This window comes from Lacerta agilis, chromosome 14 (assembly GCF_009819535.1).
Source record: "Lacerta agilis isolate rLacAgi1 chromosome 14, rLacAgi1.pri, whole genome shotgun sequence".
Classification (NCBI taxonomy): Eukaryota; Metazoa; Chordata; class Lepidosauria; order Squamata; family Lacertidae; genus Lacerta; species Lacerta agilis.
The window spans coordinates 23559202-23585453 of NC_046325.1; the positions used below are offsets into that span (position 1 = coordinate 23559202).

The 26252-nt window shown below is 39.1% G+C and overlaps 5 protein-coding genes across 5 annotated transcripts; all 5 read right to left on the reverse strand.

The window, feature by feature from the left end:
• Positions 1–1563: 1563 nt before the first annotated feature.
• LOC117057828 (olfactory receptor 6B1-like) lies at positions 1564–2517 on the reverse strand. The gene has a single exon (XM_033168669.1). It carries the CDS (start codon positions 2515–2517, stop codon positions 1564–1566), a length of 954 nt encoding a protein of 317 aa, XP_033024560.1.
• Positions 2518–5930: 3413 nt separating this feature from the next.
• LOC117057829 (olfactory receptor 2AP1-like) lies at positions 5931–6887 on the reverse strand. The gene has a single exon (XM_033168670.1). The coding sequence runs from the start codon at positions 6885–6887 to the stop codon at positions 5931–5933; it is 957 nt and encodes a 318-aa protein (XP_033024561.1).
• A 3271-nt stretch (positions 6888–10158) lies between these two features.
• Positions 10159–13584, reverse strand: LOC117057830 (olfactory receptor 2AP1-like). Its single transcript, XM_033168671.1, has 4 exons — positions 13579–13584; positions 13133–13232; positions 12320–12372; positions 10159–11115 (listed from the first exon to the last, which is right to left on the reverse strand). Exons 1-4 carry the CDS (start codon positions 13582–13584, stop codon positions 10159–10161), a joined length of 1116 nt encoding a protein of 371 aa, XP_033024562.1.
• A 4294-nt stretch (positions 13585–17878) lies between these two features.
• On the reverse strand, positions 17879–18784 carry LOC117057831 (olfactory receptor 6P1-like). The gene has a single exon (XM_033168672.1). The coding sequence runs from the start codon at positions 18782–18784 to the stop codon at positions 17879–17881; it is 906 nt and encodes a 301-aa protein (XP_033024563.1).
• A 6035-nt stretch (positions 18785–24819) lies between these two features.
• LOC117057832 (olfactory receptor 2AP1-like) lies at positions 24820–25773 on the reverse strand. Its single transcript, XM_033168674.1, has one exon. The coding sequence runs from the start codon at positions 25771–25773 to the stop codon at positions 24820–24822; it is 954 nt and encodes a 317-aa protein (XP_033024565.1).
• Between the last annotated feature and the right edge of the window lie 479 nt (positions 25774–26252).

Here is a 26252-nt window from a genome sequence, read left to right on the forward strand (position 1 = left end):
TGTGGACATGTGGGAAATGAATATAATTAAGATTAGAAAAATGAGAAATGGAGAGAAATTGAAATGGACAGATTCATACATCCCCAATGGTGATGTAACATTTTAGCTACTGCAGCACAAGTCATATTTCTCTATGTGCAGTTACCAAATATATTGAACAGGGATGAGAGGATTTCATTCAACTTGATATTTTTGTTCCTCTCGTCCATTCTTTCCATCTTGTTTCATAAATTCAATTGGGGAAATTTTCTTTTCTTTTATGAATGCATTAGGCAAAGTTCCAAACTAAGGTTTAAAACTGCCATATCCATTGAAGATCCACAACGGAAAAGAGGCTCTTCTTAACCCTTTCACTTCATGACATTGTATCACTGCCCACTATGCATATTTTCCTTCTCAGAAAAAAGTGGAAATCCATTTTCAAATGGCATAAAATCATAACGTGCATTTTCAGCAAACCAAAACAGCGGCAAGTAAAGGACTAAAGTCTATAAACTCTAAATCAAGCATAAAAAGTTAATGTTCTATTCCAGTTAACATACCTTATTTAATAATTACATTAGCAAAAGCTGGAAATAAATGTGTAAAAATCCATGTGTGGATTTTTGTTAAAACCACAAGAGGAATAAAAGAAATTTGAAGGGGGGAGACTCTTTATCAGAGTCTCTGTTTGATTTATTTTCAAAAGGAAGCCAGTTTAGATAATTAGTAGCAATGGAGACCGCCTCTCAGTTCCCTGACTCAACAGTGAAGTGGTAGACTAGAACTGAAAAACTTCAGCCCTTCAGGCATCCCTTTTTAGCTGCTGGGATTCTTCCCAGACTACACATCTCCTCATGGGGTGACCCTTCTATAAATGCATTTGCCTGGTTAAAATGTGATCTCAAAATATGATAATGCCTCTTAATTACTTGGATGGAGAATGGACAAATAAGTGGGAATGTGCACAACCCTCTAATTTTCAATGGCTGAAATGTGTCGGCATCCGGGGGTTGAACGGCCAGCTGGCTAGCCCCCAGCTGGATTGTCTCCTTCCATCTGGCATGCTGGAAGATCCCTCAACCCTGGTGTGACATAAATCAGTGACCCAAGTCTACGGACATGGGCACACTCTATTTAGCAGAGCAGACTGCGCAAAACAAAGAGGCTTGAGGCATACTAGGACTACGGATTTATTAATCATAAATCAGGAACGAAGAAACATGTTGTCACTCTCATTACGTCTCTTTCCAAAGAGAGAGAAAAGCAAAAGCAATACAGCAGAAGTTCCGCTCGTTCCAGCAAGCAGTGCTGGAATGTAAACAGACATGTGACACACAAGAATCCCATGTCTGCAACTAAAGGTGGAATGGAATTTTCCAACAAAATGTAGCCTATGTGCAAAGGTAAGGATCACATCTATTGTTTCATTCAGTTTGGAGTCGGTCCTCCCCATCACTGAACTGTGGCTAAGAAAGATCCACTAGATCTAATGCAGATGAAATTCATATACTGTATATCAATGGTGAAGTCCACACATGAAGTCAGTGATAGTGAGAAGATTTCCCCTTTCCTCTAAAATTTTTAATAAGTTCTCTGAAACATCTGGAATGTTTTTTTAATTGCTTCCTTTACCTCTTTGTTCCTCAAGCTGTACACAAGAGGATTGACTAGTGGGGTGAGCAAAGTGTAGAACAGAGAAAAGAGTTTCTTCAAGTCACTCAGTGAACTGATGTTTGGTAAGACATAGACTATCATCAGGGAGCCATAGAAGCAAGCAACCACAGTCAAGTGAGAGGAGCATGTAGAGAATGCCTTTTGTTTACCAGTGGTGGATGGGATTCTTAAAATGTTTTTGATGATGTAAACATAAGAGGACACAGTTATGATAAAGGGTGCCAGTGTACCTATGAAGGATATTATGAAGGCTGTAGTTTCAACCAGATTGGTATCATTGCATGAAAGTCTTATCATTGGGATCAAATCACAGAAGAAATGGTTGATTTTGTTGGGCCCACAGAATTGCAGCTGAGACACAAAAAATATTATGAGACTGATAAACAGTGATCCACTGATCCATGATCCAGCAATAAGCATGATACAAATTCTTCCATTCATGAGCATTACATAATGCAACGGTTTACAAATGGCTAAGTAACGATCATAAGACATCACTGCTAGAAAGTAACATTCTGTAGTTGCGAGATAACCAAAGAAATACAGCTGAGCAAAGCATCCGTTAATAGAAATGGTTCGGTCTCCAGTCAGAAAACTGACCAGCATCCTTGGCATGATGGTTGAGCTGTAGCAAGTCTCCAGGCATGACAGGTTTCCCAGGAAGAAATACATAGGCGTGTGAAGGTGCTGATTGAGGACTACTAGAATAATAATGAGAATGTTTCCAGCCATGGTCACAAGGTAGATAGGAAGAAAAAGTATGGAAAACAATGTCTGTAAGTCCTCACTATTAAAGTCCAAGAGGATGAATGCCACAGGAGCTGTTTGATTTTCCTCTTCTGTGTTGACATTCAGTTTCATCTAAGTAACATAGCTATATTTAGATCAAACATGTTGAAATCAATGGACTTTTTGTTATTATATCAACCTTCTATTGTTTTCTCTCCAAGAAGTGCAAGGTAATACACATTCTTCTCCCACCAGCTTCTATCCTCAAGGATTTGAAACTGGGTTTCCCCAGGCATGATGTTCTAATCACTAGTCCATTCTGGATTTCAAGACTAACTTAAGCCCCAATGAATTAAAAAATCCAGCAATGGTTTCTGGTGTATATCTATGAATGTTAAGCAACCCACCATAACTCTTTTTAACTATGTTATGAAACTAAGAATGCTTTGCATGTAAGTTCTTTTCTAAAGTTTCTAACAGTGATGGGCCACTATGGCTCTACTTATGTTATTGGACTACAAGTACCATTACTCTTGACCATTGACCACAATGAAAATGTATAGTGAGAGCTTGAGTCCAACATCTGATTTGCAGTATTCTTTCTTTCAAAAAATAATAATTGTTCCAATAAAAATCTGTAGCTTCTCAGGAAGTTACTAGCCAGCTCATCATTGCATGACAAAGAGGAAGAACAAAATTTACAGTCCCAAATATTTGACTAGGAATCTTGTCTACTAAGAAATACACCCTACTGAACTTAGTGTGGCTTGCTCCCAAATATAGTGTTTATATGATTACAATCTTAAAAGACTGAAAGCTGCTATGTTACCATAGATATAGCATATCAGTCTAAAATGTAGAATCCAAAAAGAAGTTATTTAAGTGATGATATCTAGATAACATAATTAGATTTTTCTTTCATATACATGAGTTCCGAACAAAAAGCATTAAATCAATGAAGAGACACAGGGGACTCCAACAGGCATATTTTAGGGAGTGCAGAACAAATAACAGCTAGATTGCTTTTAGAGCCACTGTGAATGGGGTCAGGTGTGAAATGCGAAGTCCTAAATCTTAAGTCCATTAAGTGGGCTGCTGACAAGCCAAAAAGTAACATGCCCCACTACAATGACAATTCTTTCAGCTCTGCCTTAGCACTTGTGGGTGATGGATCCCTCATTACATGATTCCAGTGTACTGTACAAGAGACTGGATTGGCCTATTATATTTTCATACTCATTTTTGGATCTTTTACATTCAACTGTTAGATTAATGCATTGAACTCTAAATGGACATTACAAAATCATAAACACTTTATTTGGATTGCAGAGCTTCAAATTGGTGCTAAAAGCTTTATTTCCATGGATCCTTACCTTAATGCCCGAATACATTAGATGATGAATCCCATAAAGTTCTGGATCAATCTACTTTTCAGTGTTGTATTCAGCACACATCTGCTCTCAAATGTAAATTGCATGGATGTCATCTTATTACTGACAATGCCTCAAACCATCCATCTAGAAAATGTCCTTGCATGTTTGACAATTCTCTGTTTATATTGAAAATATGAATGTCTATTCTTGGTTAATGTCATCTATTGCTGAAAATATCTTATATAAACTTATATAATGCACCTGAAAAGTCTCACTGATAAATGGAAGAAACATTTCAAAATCATTTGGGAAATCACCAACTCCCCCATGATCAGTGGGTTACCTTAATGATTCCAAATTCTCTGTAGTTCCCCCCACCCCTGAGGTCAAGAGCTATGAAGAAATTTACTAGAAAAATAATCCCTGCCAGTAAATCTTGTGTTCAGAGCTCTATATTATTTTGTATATTGTTTCCACTTTTCCTTTATTTTGAAAGTTGCAAATCCATCTACCAGCACTGAGATTGCCACTCAACGCAGGTTGTTATAATCAAGACAATGAATATATTATAGTTTAAATGCATGTTAGCAATTCCTGGGAAACATGTCATGTCTGGAGCCTTGCTCATTCTCCTGCTTGCTTTTAATGAACTTCTTCACCATACCCAACCTTGAGATGAGTCAATCCTCACTTCATGAACTTTGTCTTGTAAGTGCTTAAAGACTCTCTGCAATGTTTTCCTGAAAAAAGACTAACAGGACTCTGCAAAATTAATTAACATTGAAATGGACACACAGGAAGGTAATTTATTTGTAAATATTTTTTAAACCATCATTTGATGGCTGATATATGAACTTTTACTGTGTGCCATAATCAGTGCTTTTTTTCTAGGGGTACACATACCCCCAAACATTTTGTGAATCTTTGTACAGTGGACCCTCAGGATATGAATTAATTTCATTCCAGGGGTCCGTCAGCAACCCGAAAAGTCCATAGGCAGAGGTGCTGCTTCTGCGCATGCGTGCGCGGTGAAACCCAGAAATATACACTTCCAGGTTTGCCATGTTCGTAACCCGAAAGTTATGTATCCAGAGCAGTACGTAACTAGAAGATCCACTGTACTTTTGTACATTTACTGTATTTATTTTCCCTGATTTGAACTATAAAATGGTGCTTTTCTTGGATCAAAATGAGAGTACTCCAAAACACTTTTTTTAGGGGGGAAAGTGCAGGCTATAGTACATTCTTTTAAAGCAGGGTGAGGAACCTCAGGCCATGTATGCTCTCTAAGCTCCAGGCACACTTTCTCTCCAGGTCATCATGCCGTCTCATCCATAGAGGCCGGTGGCGCGGCGCACCAGGGCGCCGGGCACCCCAGGGGCGCCCCCTTGAGCCTGCCGGCTTACCGGGCTCCCCCTCCCCAACCCGCTCCCACCCCCATGGGCAGGCGGGCACTCACACCTGGAGCGCTGGAGCGGTGCGGGGCTTTGCGCGACCTTCCAGCACTCCAGCTGGGGCTCTGGGAGGCGAGGGCGGCCGGCTTGCAGCCCGCCCGCCCACCGGTGCGCGAGCGCCCGCCCGCCCGCCCCTCATCCTCCGCCCGCCAGCGCTCGAGCGCCCGCTACAACGCCACATCCCCCGCTCGCCCACCCCCCCTCCCGAGGGGCGGCCAGCGCGGGAGGGAGGCGGGCGGAGAGGCGGCAGGCTGGGGGCGCCGAGGGATCGCTGCGCCAGGGCGGCCGATCCCTCTAAGACGGGCCTGCAGGTCATACCCCTCACTTGTCCTGCTTCATACCCTCTTCCAGTTCCTGGAAGGTCTCCCTGAACTCTAATAAAGCCCCTTGCCTGCTGGGTTTGAGAGATGTCCATGAAGAAACATCTGGCATTTATGAAAAAATTCCCCCCACTTTGGTTTTAAATAATGAATAGCCAATGTGGCTGGTACTTAGAACAATAGAAACAAAGAAATAAAAAGTGGTCAAAGACATATATTGTGGTTGGAAGAATGCCTCCTGTTTAATGTCTTTCCAACTTCAGTGTCAACAAGAGCTACAAAGCAGACAATTTTCCAGGTTCCTGCCTCTAAAATTATGATTTAACAACATGCATTAATATCACTTCCTTTATTAGTCAGCATAAAGCGTTCACATTCTGAAGGTAAAAAGTTTTCTCTTAATAATAATACCTCTGAAGCATCTTGCATGTTTTTTTAATTGCTTCCTTTACCTCTTTGTTCCTCAAGCTGTACACAATGGGATTGACTAGTGGGGTGAGCAAAGTGTAGAACAGAGCTAAGAGTTTCTTCACGTCACTCAGTGAACTCATGTTTGGTAAGACATAGACTATCATCAGTGAACCATAGAAGCAAGCAACCACAGTCAAGTGAGAGGAGCATGTAGAGAATGCCTTTTGTTTACCAGTGGTGGATGGGATTCTTAAAATGTTTTTGATGATGTAAACATAAGAGGACACAGTTATGACAAAGGGTGCCAGAATACCTATGAAGGACATTATGAAGGCAGTAGTTTCAACCAAATCAGTCTCATTGCAGGAAAGTCTTACCACGGGGGTGAAATCACAGAAGAAATGGTTTATTTTGTTGGGTCCACAGAAATTCAGTTGAGACATGAAGAATATTATTGGACTCATTGCCAGAAAAGCAATGATCCATGGTCCGACAATCAGCAGAATGCAGATTCTGTCATTCATAAGTATTGTGTAATGCAATGGTTTGCATATTGCTAAATAGCGATCATATGACATCACTGCTAGAAAGTAACATTCTGCAGCTGCAAGAGAACCAAAGAAATACAGCTGTGTAAAGCATCCTTTAATAGAAATAGTTCTGTCTCCAGTCAGAAAACTGACCAGAATCCTTGGCATGATGGTTGAGCTGTAGCAAGTCTCCAGGCATGACAGGTTTCCCAGGAAGAAATACATAGGCGTGTGAAGATGCTGATTGAGGACTACTAGAATAATAATGAGAATGTTTCCTGTCATGGTCATAAGGTAGATAGGAAGAAAAAGTATGGAAAACAATGTCTGTAAGTCCTCACTATTAAAGTCCAAGAGGATGAATGCCACAGGAGCTGTTTGATTTTCCTCTTCTGTGTTGACATTCAGTTTCATCTAAGTAACATAGCTATATTTAGATCAAACATGTTGAAATCAATGGACTTTTTGTTATTATATCAACCTTCTATTGTTTTCTCTCCAAGAAGTGCAAGGTAATACACATTCTTCTCCCACCAGCTTCTATCCTCAAGGATTTGAAACTGGGTTTCCCCAGGCATGATGTTCTAATCACTAGTCCATTCTGGATTTCAAGACTAACTTAAGCCCCAATGAATTAAAAAATCCAGCAATGGTTTCTGGTGTATATCTATGAATGTTAAGCAACCCACCATAACTCTTTTTAACTATGTTATGAAACTAAGAATGCTTTGCATGTAAGTTCTTTTCTAAAGTTTCTAACAGTGATGGGCCACTATGGCTCTACTTATGTTATTGGACTACAAGTACCATTACTCTTGACCATTGACCACGATGAAAATGTATAGTGAGAGCTTGAGTCCAACATCTGATTTGCAGTATTCTTTCTTTCAAAAAAAAAAAATTGTTCCAATAAAAATCTGTAGCTTCTCAGGAAGTTACTAGCCAGCTCATCATTGCATGGCAAAGAGGAAGAACAAAATTTATAGTCCCAAATATTTGACTAGGAATCTTGTCTACTAAGAAATACACCCTACTGAACTTAGTGTGGCTTGCTCCCAAATATAGTGTTTATATGATTACAATCTTAAAAGACTGAAAGCTGCTATGTTACCATAGATATAGCATATCAGTCTAAAATGTAGAATCCAAAAAGAAGTTATTTAAGTGATCATATCTAGATAACATAATTAGATTTTTCTTTCATATACATGAGTTCCGAACAAAAAGCATTAAATCAATGAAGAGACATAGGGGACTCCAACAGGCATATTTTAGGGAGTGCAGAACAAATAACAGCTAGATTGCTTTTAGAGCCACTGTGAATGGGGTCAGGTGTGAAATGCGAAGTCCTAAATCTTAAGTCCATTAAGTGGGCTGCTGATAAGCCAAAAAGTAACATAGCCCACTACAATGACAATTCTTTCAGCTCTGCCTTAGCACTTGTAGGTGATGGAAACCTCATTACATGATTCCAGTGTACTGTACAAGAGACTGGATTGGCCTATTATATTTTCATACTCATTTTTAGATCTTTTACATTCAACTGTCAGATTAATGCATTGAACTCTAAATGGACATTACAAAATCCTAAACACTTTATTTGGATTGCAGAGCTTCAAATTGGTGCTAAAAGCTTTATTTCCATGGATCCTTACCTTAATGCCAGAACACATTAGATGAAGAATCCCATAAAGTTCTGGATCAATCTACTTTTCAGTGTAGTATTCAGCACACATCTGCTCTCAAATGTAAATTGCATGGATGTCATCTTATTACTGACAATGCTTCAAACCATCCATATAGAAAATGTCCTTGCATGTTTGACAATTCTCTGTTTATATTGAAAATATGAATGTCTATTCTTGGTTAATGTCATCTATTGCTGAAAATATCTTATATAAACTCTCACTGATAAATGGAAGAAACATTTCAAAATCATTTGGGAAATCACCGACTCCCCCATGATCAGTGGGTTACCTTAATGATTCCAAATTCTCTGTAGTTCCCCCCACCCCTGAGGTCAAGAGCTATGAAAAATAATCCCTGCCAGTAAATCTTGTGTTCAGAGCTCTATATTATTTTGTATATTGTTTCCACTTTTCCTTTATTTTGAAAGTTGCAAATCCATCTACCAGCACTGAGATTACCACTTAACCCAGGTTGTTATAATCAAGACAATGAATATATTATAGTTTAAATGCATGTTAGCAATTCCTGGGAAACATGTCATGTCTGGAGCCTTGCTCATTCTCCTGCTTGCTTTTAATGAACTTCTTCTCCATACCCAACCTTGAGATGAGTCAATCCTCACTTCACGAACTTTGTCTTTTAAGTGCTTAAAGACTCTTTGCAATGTTTTCCTGAAAAAAGACTAACAGGCCTCTGCAAAATTAATTAACATTGAAATGGACACACAGGAAGGTAATTTATTTCTAAATATTTTTAAACCATCATTTGATGGCTGATATATGAACTTTTACTGTGTGCTATAATCAGTGCATAACCCTAAACTTTTTGTGAATCTTTGTACAGTGGAATCCTCCGGATATGAATTAATTTCATTCCAGGGGTCCGTCTGCAACCCAAAAAGTCCATAGGCAGAGGCGCTGCTTCTGCGCATGTGTGCATGGTGAAACCCAGAAGTATACACTTCCAGGTTTGCCATGTTCGTAACCCGAAAGTTATGTATCCACTGTACTTTTGTACATTTACTGTATTTATTTTCCCTGATTTGAACTATAAATGGTCCTTTTCTTGGATCAAAATGAGAGTACCCCAAAACAATTTTTTTAGGGGGAAAAGTGCTGGCTATAGTACATTCTTTTAAAGCAGGTGAGGCACCTCAGGCCATGTATGCTCTCTAAGCTCCAGGCACACTTTCTCTCCAGGTCATACCCCTCACTTGTCCTGCTTCATACCCTCTTCCAGTTCCTGGAAGTTCTCCCTGAACTCTAATAAAGCCCCTTGTTGCTGGGTTTGAGAGGTGTCCATGAAGAAACATCTGGCATTTATGAAAAAAATACCCCCACTTTGGTTTTAAATAATGAATAGCCAATGTGGCTGGTACTTAGAACAATAGAAACAAAGAAATAAAAAGTTGGAAGGGGACCTGAAGTTGGAGGGTCATCTAATGCAACCCCCTGCAGTGCAGGAATCTTTTGCCCCTAAGTCTCACACTCTACTTATTGACCCATTGTTTGAATGCCAACAGGAAGCTTAACTAAATAACAATTGAAAAGAGGCTACTTTCCAGGGTCCTGTGTCCAAAGTTTAGACTATTACAAAATATATAAAGTTTCTTTATTAGACCCAGACACCAGAAACATTCATATTGAGGATATAGAATGGTATCTACTTCATTTCTTATTATGCACTTCCCCCCATTTCTCCTTAAATTTCATTGAGTTCTATGAAACATCTTGAACATTTTTTTTCATGCCATTGTTCTTCAAACTGCATATAAGGGGTTGACCAAGTGGTCAAAGACATATATTGTGGTTGGAAGAATGCATCCTGATAGTTGTGTCAGTGTTTAATGTCTTTCCAACTTCAGTGTCAACAAGAGCTATAAAGCAGACAATTTTCCAGGTTCCTGCCTCTAAAATTATGATTTAACAACATGCATTAATATCACTTCCTTTATAAAGCATAAAGCATTCACATTCTGAAGGTAAAAAGCTTTCTCTTAATAATAATACCTCTGAAGTATCTTGCATGTTTTTTTAATTGCTTCCTTTACCTCTTTGTTCCTCAAGCTGTACACAATGGGATTGACTAGTGGGGTGAGCAAAGTGTAGAACAGAGCGAAGAGTTTCTTCAAGTCACTCAGTGAACTCATGTTTGGTAATACATAGACTATCATCAGTGAACCATAGAAGCAAGCAACCACAGTCAAGTGAGAGGAGCATGTAGAGAATGCCTTTTGTTTACCAGTGGTGGATGGGATTCTTAAAATGTTTTTGATGATGTAAACATAAGAGGACACAGTTATGACAAAGGGTGCCAGAGTACCTATGAATGACATTATGAAGGCAGTAGTTTCAACCAAATCGGTCTCATTACAGGAAAGTCTTACCAAGGGGGTGAAATCACAGAAGAAATGGTTGATTTTGTTGGGTCCACAGAAATTCAGTTGAGACATGAAGAATATTATTGGACTAATTGCCAGAAACGCAATGATCCATGGTCCGACAATCAGCAGAATGCAGATTCTGTCATTCATAAGTATTGTGTAATGCAATGGTTTGCATATTGCTAAATAGCGATCGTATGACATCACTGCTAGAAAGTAGCATTCTGCAGCTGCAAGAGAACCAAAGAAATACAGCTGTGTAAAGCATCCTTTAATAGAAATACTTCTGTCTCCAGTCAGAAAACTGACCAGCATCCTTGGCATGATGGTTGAGGTGTAGCAGGTCTCCAGGCAGGACAGATTTCCCAGAAAGAAATACATGGGTGTGTGAAGATGCTGATTGAGGACTACTAGTATAACAATGAGGATGTTCCCAGCCATGGTCACAAGGTAAACAGGCAGAAACAGTATGGAAAATAACACCCACAGATCTTCATTATTGAAGTCCAAGAGGATAAACATTATGGGCTCTGTTTGATTTCCATCTCTATCATTGTTTTTCAGTTGCATCTATATAAATAAGACAATATCAAGAAAGAATTCAACTTGAGTATTTGATGCTGGGTTCACTTTAATTCATAGGATTATATCTTTTTTTTAAAGAAGAATTTATTAATTTTCCATAAAAGAATAAAACAATACAAACATAAAAATACAAAAAGAAAAAAGAAAAACAATATAAAAAATACAAAAAAACCTAATCAATTATCTAATTCTTATTTTGAATCTTCTTCAGGGGACTTCCCCCATCCTCTCTTCTGCGTTCAGTTCTAATTTACTTTAGTAACTTTGTAACTACTTTACAATCATTCACCATAATGATTCATAGGATTATATCAATGACATGCAAAAGGCTGGGGGTTTGTACACAGCCCATATTTAAGCAAACAAAACTCTCTTTTTCTGTTTCAGGATACATAACAACACTGATAACAATGATTCAACAATGATATGATTGATACATGCTATTCACTGCTATTTTTAGAATTAAATCTCTGACACATTTACAGTGTAATCCAATCCAAATCATATCTATTCTTAAGAAAATCACATTGAATTCAATGTCAATATGTGCAGCAGTCGGTAGAGGTTCTAATCCAAAAACAAATCCAGCAGAATCTGAGCCACTGGGTGGATGAGAGGGGCTGTGTAAAGCTTTCAGTGAAGTATGTGCCTTAGCTTCTTAGAGCTACATTTTAAAAAAAAAAAAAAAAGCTGAAATCCTATGTTCACTTAACTTGGGGTAAGTCTAACTGCAGTTAGCGAAATGTACTATTCAATCAATCAATCAATCAATTTTATTACAGCAAGAGCCAATAATACAAAACAACATAAGTTAAAACAAAACAAAACAGCAACACTCCCACAGGAGATCAAAATCCCAAGATCCAGGACAAAAGATCAATGGTGCAAAAGAACTTTATAATGTATTTTTTATTAAAAGAGATTTTTGTTTTTTAATAGCTAAGGTGCAAAATTTGGCCACAGCGTAAGATACTGAGCTCAGAGTCTTCCAAAAGGAATTTGCGTAGAATTTCGGGGCTGAATTCCAAATAATATTGCAAAGGTATAAATTTTGATAAAAGGGGTAATATGAGTCGAGACTGTTCTTCACAGTAAAGTTCACAAAACAGGAGAATGTGAGTAACAGATTCCACCTTATTGGTCAAGCATAGACATAAGCGCTCGTGAATTGGAACCTGCAGGAATTTACCGTATCATACAGTTGTAGGTAGTGCCTCAAATCGGGCTCTGGAGAATGCCCATCTATAAGATTCATAAGTAATATTAGATAAATAAGGGGCAGCTGAAAAGCTGGGCCAAATTTTAGACACCTGTAGTTCTCAGGGAGTAAAGCATCTCCTTTTTGCAATTCGATGTCAAGGAGCCTCTGAGTGATAGTTGTTTTTGCCTTATTCAGGGTGCCATTAAAGAGGTCTTCAGGGTTTAGACAAATTTGTTTGATCTTGTTAGCAAATTTGCGAAAGCCAAGGTGGATAAGGGGCTGCAGCCAGGAAATGAGATAACATTCCCTTTGGGTTATAATGAATTTTCAACCAGAGGGCTATTGCCTGATCCCAAACTTTTAGCTCAACTCTGGGAAGGCCTGCCTCTTGTCTTAATATTACATTAGAAGTACTCTTAGGAGTGCCAAATAAGGCTCTAAGAAATTTTGATTGAACTGTTTCAAGAATCTTAAGATTGGCAGAGAGACCAATATGTGAGCCATATAAAAGTTGGGCCAGAGATTTTGCCTGAAAGACTTTTAAAGCCACAGGAAGGAAGCCAGCACCTTTCCTTCTAAATAATCTAAGGATGGCATTTGCGCCTCTCTCTGCTGAAGTGGCTGAAGTGGTCAGATGTGCTGAAAATATGGCATTGTAAGAGAAGGTTATGCCTAAATATTGGAAGTTCTTAATTTGATCTATGGCATTTCCCTTCATATTCCAATTGTATTTCCTGAAAGAATGGCCAAAACGAACAATTTTAGTTTTAGAAAAAATTATTGTTAACAATTCGGTGTTACATTGGTCATTAAATTTCTCTAAAGCTTGTTTCAAGCCAACTTTAGTTTGAGAAAGAAGTACAGCATCATCAGCATACATTAATTTGGAACTTTTCTGCCACTAGAGAACATAGGGGCATGAATATCAACTACATGGAAGCATGTAATCAGAGAATTGACATGAATGTTAAATAAAAATGGAGCCAATAAACATCCTTGTCTGACCCCTTTTTGAACTGGGATTTCTTTGGAAAGTCTGACATCCTGTGCAAGTCTTATCTGAAGGGTATTGTTTTCATGTAGTTTAATTAACAGAAGTAATAACCTTCTGTTAATACCCATGCCAGCCAATTTAGTCCAAAGCCTTCCTCTAGACACAGAATCAAATGCTGCCTTTAGGTCCACAAAAGTACTATTGAAGAAACTTATAGAGGATTTTGTCTGGAAGAGTTTCATGCACTCCTTACCTTCATGTGCCCCTTACCTTGAAGCCAGAATTCACCAGATTCTTGATGGATTCTGAGTTTTCCTCTGTATCACCCAAAATTGTAGATTATGGAAATAATTGCACAAGTATCATTATTTATTTCCACAGGGCATCAACTTAATGTATGTCCTGCTAGTAACAGTCCTACATCCAGATTGTTTCAATATGTATCAGGAAAATTTTGTGATCATCTACTGCTTCTCTGAAAATGTGGATTATGGATATGGGTCAGCTACTGCTGAATGCCATTACCAGTAATCTATAGCTTATGTTAATATTCACATCTATCCACCTGCTTGTAAAATCTCAAAGAAGAATGAACACGGAGAAGACACCAGACTCATGAGGGAAATTAGCGGCACTCCTTTGTCTACCGTCATAGCTGTCTTCCTGGAAAATCACTGATGGATTTGTTGAGATCCAAGAAGCACCCACTTATCTAGTAATGAGGAGCAGCATAATCAATTTGCGAACCAAGCCACAGTGGGACATTATGCTGTGAACACAATTTGTTTAAGTTAATTTTAAAGCTTTGTTTAGGTTGATTAAAACATACAATATGAATGTTTTATTTATATATAACAGGAAGCATAAGGGTATTGGTTCCAGACAGGAAACGCTGGCTCTCTTGGCCTGTGAAACGAGATGAGCACCGCAACCCCAGAGGCATTCGCGACTGGACTTCACTGTCTGGGGTCCTTTGCATACATACATACATACATACATACATACATGTGTGTGTGTGTGTGTGTGTGTGTGTGTGTGTCTGAATCAGGTGGTAAAGAGTTTTTGGGTGTCATTACCTTAAAGCCAGAATGCCCTCAAAACTTGATTTCTTGTTGTTTTTCGTATTACAAAAAACTTCTGGATCATAGACTTCGTTGCAAAAACAGCTTCTTTAGCACATAACAACTCTCAAATTTATGATAAACTAAAGAAGTGGCTTTGTCATGCTGGCCACATGACCTGGAAGCTGTCTGCGAACAAACGCTGGCTCCCTCAGCCTACAGAGCGAGATGAGCGCCGCAACCCCAGAGTTGGACACGACTGGGGTCCCTTTACCTTTAAAGTAGTCCTATTAGGGACAATCCTCCAAAACATCCATCTATCTGAAAGATTTTCTTGAAGATTTTGGAATCTTCTGTTATAATAAATATGTAGATAGCTGTCTTCTTCAGCGGAGCCATCCATTACTCAATATAATCTATAACACAAATTAACCTCTCTGTTCAATTTATAAATCTGAAAAATATCACTGGGATATCAACACGGAGAAGAAAACACAGGAAGCCCAAGGGAAATCAATGATTCCCGTTTGATTTCTGGCATATTCTCTTGGGCAATCTGGAATGAATTCCATGAAGAAATCTGTTCGAAACGCACATCATCCAATTTAGATCAGGATTCCATCCATGTGAGATCTGTTATTTTTTATGCAAGCCAGGTTGCTCAAACCAGGAAGAAGCTACTGATCATTCTGCATGCTTAAGATATTTGCTTTACCTTTTTATTTATTTTACTTGCCACTATTCATATTTTACCCCCTGATAAATCTAAGGGATCACCATACACTATTGCATGTAGAGGTCCCCAAGGCCACCCCCCAAAATTAACTAACACCACACACAGGAATTTTGTTTAAGGTTAATGGTGTAATTTTTGGCCACAACTTTTTTTATTATTAAATTACAAAATGTAAGTGGTTGCTTAGGCATTGGTTCGACTATCTGTCCCCTCCTGGGGACAGACTGACATCCGCCCACTTAGCGGAAGTCAGCAAAGGGAAAACACAATGGGGAGAGAATGGGGTCAGGGGGCCCGGGACCCTCGCCTGTCCCCTAATATTCCCAGGGGCTCTTGCATGGCCCTAGCCCCTGACCAGGGGAACGGAGAAAAGCATGGAGAGCCCCTGGATACCTTTAACAGAATTCCCCACACAGCAGCAGCATTGGAGGGGCAAGCACAGCCAACCACTTCCCCTCCACCAACCAATTGAATAACCAATGCCTAACCGCAACCTTACAAGTTGTGACTAATTGCTATGCAGTAGGCGAAAACCAAATGGAACAGCCAATCAGCCAGATGGAAAAATTCCTACCAGGCCCCTGCCCCAAAGCAGACGACCCCATGACAGGCATAGCAAGGTCAACGCACAAGCTTAGGTAAGGGGGGGGAGTATGGTGATCCGGTGCACGCAGCAAAGAGGGGCTGATGCTGCGAGCACCAAGAATATATAACCCCTGAACTGTCTATCAAAAATTGATACATACAAATCTCCCCAACGACCCAAGAGACCCTATCGCCTGCCCTGGCTATCTATTTGAGTCCCACCCAGCGACAGAGGGGTGTCCTGCTAGGCCCCAACCGCAACACATGCTCTCCATGAAGGAGAACTTGCTTTGTTGAAACATACATACAGAATACACACAGCCTCTTCCTACAGATAATCCATGCAGATAATCTGAGGAAGGAAGTTATTGCCCTGTTTGTGCTCATGGAAAGAGGGAGTTGATTATCAAATAGGAAATTATTTCCACTACCATCACAGTGGTGGGTTTTATCTACTGCAGCACCATAACTGGAAAATAAATCATTCAGTCACAGTTTCCAAATTTCCCAGACATAGCTTCAGTTTCCCAAAATTCCACATCAGTTTACAATTTAATTTTAAGAAGTCTCATTGACAATAGAACTTGTGGACATCCTATGAAACTGAATGTTTGAAGGTTCAGGAGAAATAAAAGAAATCACTTCTTTCTGCAGCATGTAGTTACTCGCTTCCACAGGATGTAATGATACCCACCAAAATGGGTGGCTTTAAAAGTGAATTAGACAAATTCATGCTTTCACAGTTGGAGGCATCAATGCTTCTGAATATCACTTGCTGGAAACCATAGGTGAGGTCAATCTTGCTTGGTGCATTCCTACAGGCAACTGGTTGGCCACCGTGAGAACAGGATGCTGGACTAGATGCCAGAGGCCTGATCCAGCAGGCTCTTCTTATCTTCTTAAAATTATTGAGAATTATTCAAAATACAAACATTTTTGTATGCAATTATCTCTAACATACAAATTTTTGCAAATAAATCACTCCTAACATAATGCATATTTTCACTAATATATGCCTTCTTGTATACATTATGTGATGTCAGAAGTGCATTGTAAAATTCAAAGAAGGGAAAAATTTTAAAGATAGCAATGTTTTGGTTCATGTATTATTTCAGAAAGGGTTAATTCGGTAAGCTCACATTTAAATGAGAATCAAAATGAATTATTCCCTCACCAAAATTATGGGACTTTTGAGGGCCAGAAATTAATTGCTTCAGGTCTTGGATCAAACCTGCATATTGAAGTTTCATACACCTCTTCCTTCATTGTAAAAGCCCCAATTCTTAGAAGTCCATAAAGAATTTCCATAAAGTGCCTGTAAATAGTTCAAGGCGTGTGTGTGTGTGTGTGTGTGTGTGTGTTCCTTAGCTTAACAGAAGGGAGGGAACAGACTCTTGAACCCATTGTCTACAAGGAGTTTGGTCTGATCCATCATAACTCTTCTTATGTTTTTAGTAATTTCCCTTCCATTTTCAGAACCACCTATTTTTCATGTTCTCAACCTTTTACATGCTCTCCCTCTGAATTCCTTATATGTGTAGGTGCCTGTGCATTTTGTTATGAAAGATTATTGTATTATTTCAGGATCACTTAAAAGTTCTTATTCATACTAATCGTTCCTCCTTTATTTTACATTTAACAGTTGACAGATCTTATCCTTTCCAACCACACATATTGCCAACAAATGATGTGCATTTGATGCTTGCTTGGAATTACACATTGATCCTTCCTGCAGTCAAAAAGTCAACAACAATCTGTATATGCCCCTAAACTTCCTGTTTCTTGGCTGAACAAAGCCAGCTTGAATAGCATCACATATGATAGGTGTTTATATTTCTTGAATTATATGTTAAATGTTTGGGAACCACCATAGTGCCTGAAAATTTGGACTCCATATTGTTCACCTTCCTTTGTTGTCTCAGGGAAAATTTGTGATGTGCTCTGAGATTGTTCTTTCTTTCACTGCAAAACACAGCAATGCTGCATTCAAAAACCAATATGAAACAAAACTGTAAAATTCATGTCAAGTAAAAGTTTTTTTTTTCCTTCCTTGATAAAAAAAAAGTTAGAGGCAAAATACATTACTTAAGTACATAAATAACCTGTTTTCGTAAGCATTCATATTGTGAAGCCAGTGCTATCAATGTTCTGCACACCTTTTAACCTGAATTCTAATCAATTCTCTGAAGCAGCTTAAAAGTTTTCTTTGCTGCATCCTTTACCTCTTTGTTCCTCAAACTGTATATAATGGGGTTGACTAGTGGGGTGAGCAGAGTGTAGAATAGAGAAAAAACTTTTTTCAAATCACTCAATGCTCTTAAATTTGGTAAGACATAAACTATCATCAGCGAACCATAGAAGCAAGCAACCACAATCAGGTGAGAGGAGCATGTGGAGAATGCCTTTTGTTTACCAGTGGTAGATGGTATTCTTATAATTCTTCTGATAATGCAAACATAAGATGACACAGTGATTAGAAGAGGGGGTAGTATGGCTACAAAGGAGACAATGAAGGCTGTCTTTTCAACCAAATCAGTGTCATTGCAGGAAAGTCTTACCATGGGGGTTAAATCACAGAAAAAATGATTGATTTTGTTGGGCCCACAGAATCTCAGCTTAGATACGAAATATAGTACAATGTTCATACCCAATAGGCCACTGATCCAAGACCCAGCAATGAGCATGATGCAAATTCTGCCATTCATGAGCATCACGTAATGCAGTGGCCTACATATTGCTAAATAGCGATCATATGACATCACTGCTAGTAAGTAACATTCTGCAGCTGCAAGAGACCCAAAGAAATACAGCTGTGTAAAGCACCCTTTAATGGAAATAGTTCTGTCTCCAGTCAGAAAACTGACCAGCATCCTTGGCATGATGGTTGAGCTGTAGCAAATCTCCAGGCAGGACAGGTTTCCCAGAAAGAAATACATGGGTGTGTGAAGATGCTGATCAAGAATCACTAGAATAACAATGAGGATGTTCCCAGCCATGGTCACAAGGTAAACAGGCAGAAACAGTATGGAAAATAAAACCCACAGATCTTCATTATTAAAGTCCAATAGGATAAACATTATGGGCTCTGTTTGATTTCCATCTCTATCATTGTTTATGAGTTGCATCTAAATGAATAAGACAATATCAAGAAAGAATTCAACTTGAGTATTTGATGCTGGATTCACTTTAATTCATAGGATTATATCAATGACATGCAAAATGCTGGGAGTTTGTACACAGCCCATATTTAAGCAAACAAAACTCTCTTTTTCTGTTTTGGGATACATCACAACACTGACAACAATGATTCAACAATGATATGATTGATACATGCTATTCACTGCTATTTTTAGTATTAAATTTCTGACACATTTACAGTGTAATGCAATTGATATCTATTCTTAAGCAAATCACATTGAATTCAATGTCAATATGTGCAGCAGTCGGTAGAGGTTCTAATCCAAAAACAAATCCAGCACAATCTGTGCCACTGGGTGGATGAGAGAGGCTGCGTAAAGTTTTCAGGGAAATATGTGCCTTAGTTTTTTAGAGCTACATTAAAATAAAATAAAATAAAAGGCTGAAACCCTATGCTCACTTAATTTGCGGTAAGTCTCAATGCTGTTAACAGAACTTAGTATTGAGAAAACCTATAGTGGATTTTGCCAAGAAAATTTTCATGTGCCCCTTACCTTGAAGCCAGAATTCACCAGATTCTTGATGAATTCTGAGTTTTCCTCTGTATCACCCAAAATTGTAGATCATGGAAATAATTGCACAAGTATCATTATTTATTTCCACAGGGCATCAACGTAATGTATGTCTTGCTAGTAGCATCCACTATTTTCGATATCTCTCTCTAAGATTTTGTGACCATCTAGTGCTGCTCTGAAAGTGTGCATACATTTCTTGTGGCTATGGGACAACTATTACTGAATACCTTCAATCTATAGCTTATATTAACATTCACACCTATCCATCTGCTTGTAAAATCTCAAAGGAGAATGAACACAGAGAAAACACCCAACTCATGAGGGAAATTAGAGGCATTCCTACTATCATAGCTTTCCTCCAGGGAAATCACTGATGGATTTGTTGAGATGCAAGAAACACCCAGTTTTCTAGTAATGAAAAGCAGCATAATCTGTGCCTTGTCCTGGGGGGGGGGGGTTACCCTATGTGCCTGCCCCAGGCAGTGGGAACATTTACTCCAGCACTGCTGTGAACACAATTTGTTTAAGCTAATTTGTTTAAGAGGTGTTTAAGATTGATATAAACATACAATATGAAGGGTTTCTTTATATATAACAGGAAGCATAAGGGTATTGGTTCCAGACAGGAAATGGGGAGTAGTGATAAGTCTCATATGCAAGCCTGGCTTGTCTATGAAGGATGTTAAAAAACAGATAGATGTTTTTTATTCCCATGTTGAATTGGGCTAAGGAGGACCAACTAGGAATGAACAAAACATTCAGTTTTTGTTTCTCTCCATTTCTCATTTTTCCATTCTTAACTCCACTGGCCAAAGCAGTTTGTATTTTAAAAGCAGAACAAATAATATGTTCTGATGAAAATGCTTAAGAATTGTAGTGTGACTCTCTCTAAATAAACACATTTTTGCATGCAATCTTCTCTAACATGACAGATTTCTGCAAAGCACTTTTCTCTAATATAATAAACATTTCCATCTTATGTTTTTTACTAATGAATGTCTTTTTTTACATATTACTTGGTGAAGGTCCTGCAATGCAATATTTGGAGATGTGCTAATTTTCATAGACAGCTACGTTTTTTTAAGTGTCAGCTGTTATTATTATTATTTATTTAATTTGTATACTGCCCTATACCCGAAGGTATATCTGGAAGATTTTGTGACCATCTAGTGGTGCTCTGAAAATGTGGATGCATCCCTTGTGGATATGTATCAGCTATTGCTGAATGCCATCAATCTATAGCTTATGTTAACATTCACATCCAACATCAGCTGAACCGAAAGTGTATATGTTGCATATTGTACGCAGAAAATTCCAAGTTCAGTTCTTGCCATCTGCTGATATTCTTAAGCAAATCACATTGAATTCAATGTCAATTTGTGCAATAGTTGGTAGAGCTTTCTAATCCAAAAACAAATCTAGCACAATCTGAGCTACTGGGTGGATGAGAGGGGCTGTGTAAAGCTTTCAGGGAAGTATGGGCCTTAGTTTCTTAAAGGTACATTTTTTTTTTAGAAAAAGCTGAAATCCAATGCTCACTTAACTTGGGGTAAGTCTCACTGCAGTTAGCGAAACGTACTATTGAAGAAACTTATAGATGATTTTGCCTGGAAGAGTTTCATGTGCTCCTTACCTTAAAGGCAAAATTCACCAGATTCCTGATGAATTATGAATTTTCCTCTGATTTACCCAAAATTGTAGATAATGGACATAATTGCACAAATATCATTATTTCCACAGGGCATCAACTTAACTTACGTCCTGCTAGTAACAGTCCTACATCCAGTATGTTTCAATGTATATCTGGAAGATTTCGTGATCATCTAGCACTGCTCTGAAAATGTGGATTATGGATATGTGGATATGTATTAGCTGCTGCTGGATACCATCAATCTAAAGCTTTTGTTAACATTCACATCTATCCATCTGCTTGTAAAATCTCAAAGGAGAATGAACACAGAGGAGAAACAAGACTCATGACGGAAATTAATGGCACTCCTATGTCTACTATCATAGCTTTCTTCCAGGGAAATCACTGATGGATTTGTTGAGATCAAAGAAACTCCCAGTTCTCTAATAATGAGGAGCAGCATAAAAAATTGTTTTGTGAACTGCAGACTTCCTTTTCACCTTGTCTCCTTGGGGGGCCACCCCATCCACCTGCCCCAGGCAGTGGGACCTTACATTCCACCACTGCTGTGAACACAATTTGTTTAAGGTAATTTTGTTTGAGCTAAAACAAAATAAAAATTAAAAAAAATTCCTTCCAGTAGCACATAAGAAACCAACTAAGTTTGTTCTTGATATGAGCTTTCGTGTGCATGCACACTTCTTCAGATACTGTTTGAGATATTGTTTGAGCTAATTTTATTTCAGCAATTTTGTTTAAGCTTTGTTTAAGATTGGTTAAAACATATAATATGAATTCCTGTTATATATATAACAGGAACCATAAGGGTATTGGTTCAAGACAGGAATGGGGAGTAGTGATCAGTCACATATGCAAGTCTGACCTGTGTACGAAGGAGGTTAAAAAATAGAAAAAATGATTTTTTTATTCCCATGCTGAATTGGGCTAAGGAGGATCAACTCTAGGACCTGTTCCATTGTCTCTGAAACCAGCAAAAATGGGTGAAAAAATGTGTTCAGGAGTGAAAATATTTGCCACATATACACACACCCTTACACACAAATCCCTTCTCTTCAGATAATCCATGCAGATAATAGGAGAGGGGTTGATACTACTGTACTCCCTTTTCACTCAGAAAATGATGAGATGACCAGAGAGATAGCAATTTTCATCTTCATCAGCTCCACTTGCCCCAGCATTATGAAGAGGAATGAGCAAAACATTCATTTTTTGTTTCTCTCAGTTTCTCATTTTCCCATTCTTAACTTCAGTGGCCAAAGCAGTTTGTATTGAAACAGAAAAATAATAATATGTACCGTAAAGGTGGTGTCTCCCCTCCACATTAACACTCCAGCTTGATATCTACAGTCTTTATTACACATGTACAAGAAAAGCTACAGTTCAGAATTATGCATCCAAACTCATTGAGTCAGATTCGGGGAGTGGCTTCCTTCGATTTCCCCACCAACAAAGTAGGTGGGGGAATTATCCGAGACATCTTTGGCCCTTAAGTTTCATTTCCCTCCTTGTCTGTGGTGATTTGAAAGCCCCCTCCCTTCTGGAGTCTGACCTCCCTTCCCGGGCCTCAGGTCTGTGTGGCTAATCTCCACTAGCTCTTCTGTTTCCTCTGTCCCTTGGCGGTGTAAGGGCTCTCCAGCATCCCCGAGCCCCTACTCCGCCTCTTCTGCCACTTGCTCCTCCGAATTCTCCCTTACATGTACTCATGAAAATGTTTAAGAATTGTAGTGTGACTCTCTCTAAATAAAACACTTTTGCATGCAGTCTTCTCTGACATAACATATTTTTGAAAAATAAAGGTAAAGGTAAAGGGACCCCTGGCCATTAGATCCAGTCGTGTCCGACTCTGGGGTTGCAGCACTCATCTTGCATTACTGGCTGAGGGAGCCGGCGTACAGCTTCCAGGTCATGTGGCCAGCATGACAAAGCCGCTTCTGGCAAACCAGAGCAGTGCACAGAAATGCCATTTATCTTCTCGCCAGAGCAGTACCTATTTATCTACTTGCACTTGACATGCTTTCGAACTGCTAGGTTGGCAGGAGCAGGGACTGAGCAATGGGAGCTCACCCCGTTGCAGGGATTCAAACCGCCAACCTTCTGATCAGCAAGCCTTAGGCTCTGTGGTTTAACCCAGTGTTTTTCAACCTTTTTTGGGCAAAGGCACACTTGTTTCATGAAAAAAATCACGAGGCACACCACCATTAGAAAATGTTAAAAAAATTAACTCTGTGCCTATATTGACTATATATAAAGTAATTTTCCCACGGCACACCAGGCAACATCTCGCGGCACACTAGTGTGCCACGGAACAGTGGTTGAAAAACACTGGTTTAACCCACAGCACCACCTGCATCCCTTTATTTTTGCAAAGTACTTTTCCCTAATATAATAAACATTTCCACCTTATTTTTACAAATGTATTTATTTTTGTACACATTACGTGGTGAAAGGCCTGCATTGCAAAATTTGGTGATGTGCTAATTTTGATAGACAGCTACTTTTTTAAATGTTTCAGTTAGGTATATATGTTGAGTATTGGGGAGGACCATAGTTCAATGGTTGTATGCAGGAAATCCCAAGCTCAGTTTCTGGCATCTGCTGGTAACTCTTGCAGAGAGTCCTGCCTTAAATTCTGGAGAGCTGCATTCAGTCTGTATTGGCAACACAATGGAACAATGGGCTGATGACATGTTGGATGCTCCTAACCGAGGGTCCATGTTGCACGCTGCCCCGGGACTCCCCCCCCCCCCAGCCTGGAGGCGTTGCTTTGTTCCGACCTGGGCCGGTGGTATCATAATCGCGCCACTGCTTCTTGGCTTGGTGGGGTGATTTTGGGGATTTGTTTTAAGCGGCAGCGCGACCTGGGGAAGCCCTCTTGTTTCATGCTGCTGATCCCTCTTGTTAGGATTGTGTCTGGCCTTGCTTTGTACTTTGGTTGGTCACCTGGTTTGCAACGGGGGCAGGGTAGGATTTTTTTTTTCTCCATTGTGGCAGATTGGGAGTGGCCACTTGGTTTTTGCCTACGTCTTAGCAATCATCACAACTTTGTAAGGTTTGGCGGTTAGGCATTGATTTAGGGAAATGTGGGGAGGGAAGGTGCGGGCCATCACCTGACCCTCCATTTGATAGGGTATTCTGTTAAAGGAATCTGGGGGTCTGGATATCGTTTGAAGCCCGGGGAGGGGCTAGGACCATGCCAGGACCCCCGGGAACCCCAGGGATGAGCACCAGTCAATAGCCATTGTTGGAGCTCCCTCTGCTGCTAGTTTACCCTTTTCAGGCTCCCTGCTGGGTGGGCTGGAGCCAGTTATTGTCATTAGATACCAATGCCTAAGCCAATACCAGTCACACTTGTGTATTCAATAAAGTTGTGGCCTAAATTTGCCCATTAACCTTTAAACTAAATTCTGTCTCCTTGGTTTGTTTCTTCCATGGGGGCAGGTTTCGGGGCTTAACACGCAAATGTTTCAGTTTCCTCTTTTCTTTTTAGGTAGTTTTATGGTGCACTGTGAGGTTGTGCTTGTAAATCACAACTACAGTTTGACATATTTCTAAATCCTTTCTCTTGATGCTGGACTCAATATCAATATGAAGCTAAACTATAATATTAATACAAGGTCGAACTCCTGCTTTGATAAAGAAGGCAGGGGCAAAATATGTTAATTGATTACCTTCAGAATCAGTCCCAGTAAAACATTCACATCATAAAGCCAATAGCACCAGTGGTCTCCCCAACATTTTTGACAGAATTTTAGTGAGCTCTCTGAAGCAGCTTGAAAGTTTTCTTTGCTGCATCCTTTACCTCTTTGTTCCTCAAACTATATATAATGGGGTTGACCAGTGGGGTGAGAAGGGTGTAGAACAGAGAAAAAAGTTTTTTCAATTCACTCAAGGAACTCATATTTGGTAAAACATAGACTATCATCAGCGAACCATAGAAGCAAGCAACCACAGTCAGGTGAGAGGAGCATGTAGAGAATGCCTTTTGTTTACCAGTGGTAGATGGGATTCTTATAATGTTTTTGATGATGCCAACATAAGATGATATGGTGATTAGAAGAGGTGGAAGAGTGCCTATAGAGGAGATGATGAAAGCTGTCATTTCCACTAAATCAGTCTTGTCACAAGAGAGTCTTATCACAGGTGTTAAATCACAGAAAAAATGATTGATTTTGTTGGGCCCACAGAATTTCAACTGAGATACCAAAAATATTATGATGCTGATACCCAATGAACCACTGATCCAAGACCCAGCAATGAGCATGATGCAAATTCTGCCATCCATGAGCATCACGTAATGCAGTGGCCTGCAAATTGCTAAGTAACGATCATAAGACATCACTGCTAGAAAGTAACATTCTGTAGCAGCAAGAAACCCAAAGAAATACAGCTGAGCAAAGCATCCATGAACAGAAATGGATCTGTCCCCAGAAAGAAAACTGACCAGCATTCTTGGCATGATGGTTGAGCTGTAGCAGGTCTCCAAGCAGGACAGGTTTCCCAGAAAGAAATACATGGGTGTGTGAAGATGCTGATCGAGGACTACTAGTATAACAATGAGGATGTTCCCAGCCATGGTCACAAGGTAAACAGGCAGAAACAGTATGGAAAATAAAACCCACAGATCTTCATTATTAAAGTCCAAGAGGATAAATATTATGGGCTCTGTTTGATTTCCATCTCTTTCATTGTTTTTCAGTTGCATCTATATGAATAAGACAATATCAAGAAAGAATTCGACTTGAGTATTTGATGCTGGATTCACTTTAATTCATAGGATTATATCAATGACATGCAAAATGCTGGGAGTTTGTACACAGCCCATATTTAAGCAAACTAAACTCTCTTTTTCTGTTTTGGGATACATCACAACACTGACAACAATGTTTCAGCTATGATATTATTGATACATGCTATTCACTGCTATTTTTAGTATTAAATCTCTGACACATTTACAGTGTAATCCAATCCAATACATATCCATTCTTAAGCAAATCACATTGAATTCAATGTCAATTTCTGCAACAGTCGGTAGAGCTTCTAATCCAAAAACAAATCCAGCACAATCTGAGCCACTGGGTGGATATAAAGGGTTTTGCAAAGCTTTCAGGGAAGTATGTGCCTTAGTTTCTTAGAGCTACATTATTATTATTATTATTATTATTATTATTATTATTATTATTA

Coding starts and splice junctions, on each gene's coding strand:
- LOC117057829 (XM_033168670.1), bottom strand. CDS start 6,887: ATGAAACTGAATGTCAACACAGAAGAGGAAAATCAAACAGCTCCTGTG.
- LOC117057830 (XM_033168671.1), bottom strand. Junction 12,373..13,132: donor AGAGAAATTTAATGACCAAT/GTAACACCGAAT, acceptor TGAATCTTATAG/ATGGGCATTCTCCAGAGCCC. Junction 11,116..12,319: donor ACCTACAACTGTATGATACG/GTAAATTCCTGC, acceptor TTATTTATATAG/ATGCAACTGAAAAACAATGA.
- LOC117057828 (XM_033168669.1), bottom strand. CDS start 2,517: ATGAAACTGAATGTCAACACAGAAGAGGAAAATCAAACAGCTCCTGTG.
- LOC117057831 (XM_033168672.1), bottom strand. CDS start 18,784: ATGTTTATCCTATTGGACTTTAATAATGAAGATCTGTGGGTTTTATTT.
- LOC117057832 (XM_033168674.1), bottom strand. CDS start 25,773: ATGCAACTGAAAAACAATGAAAGAGATGGAAATCAAACAGAGCCCATA.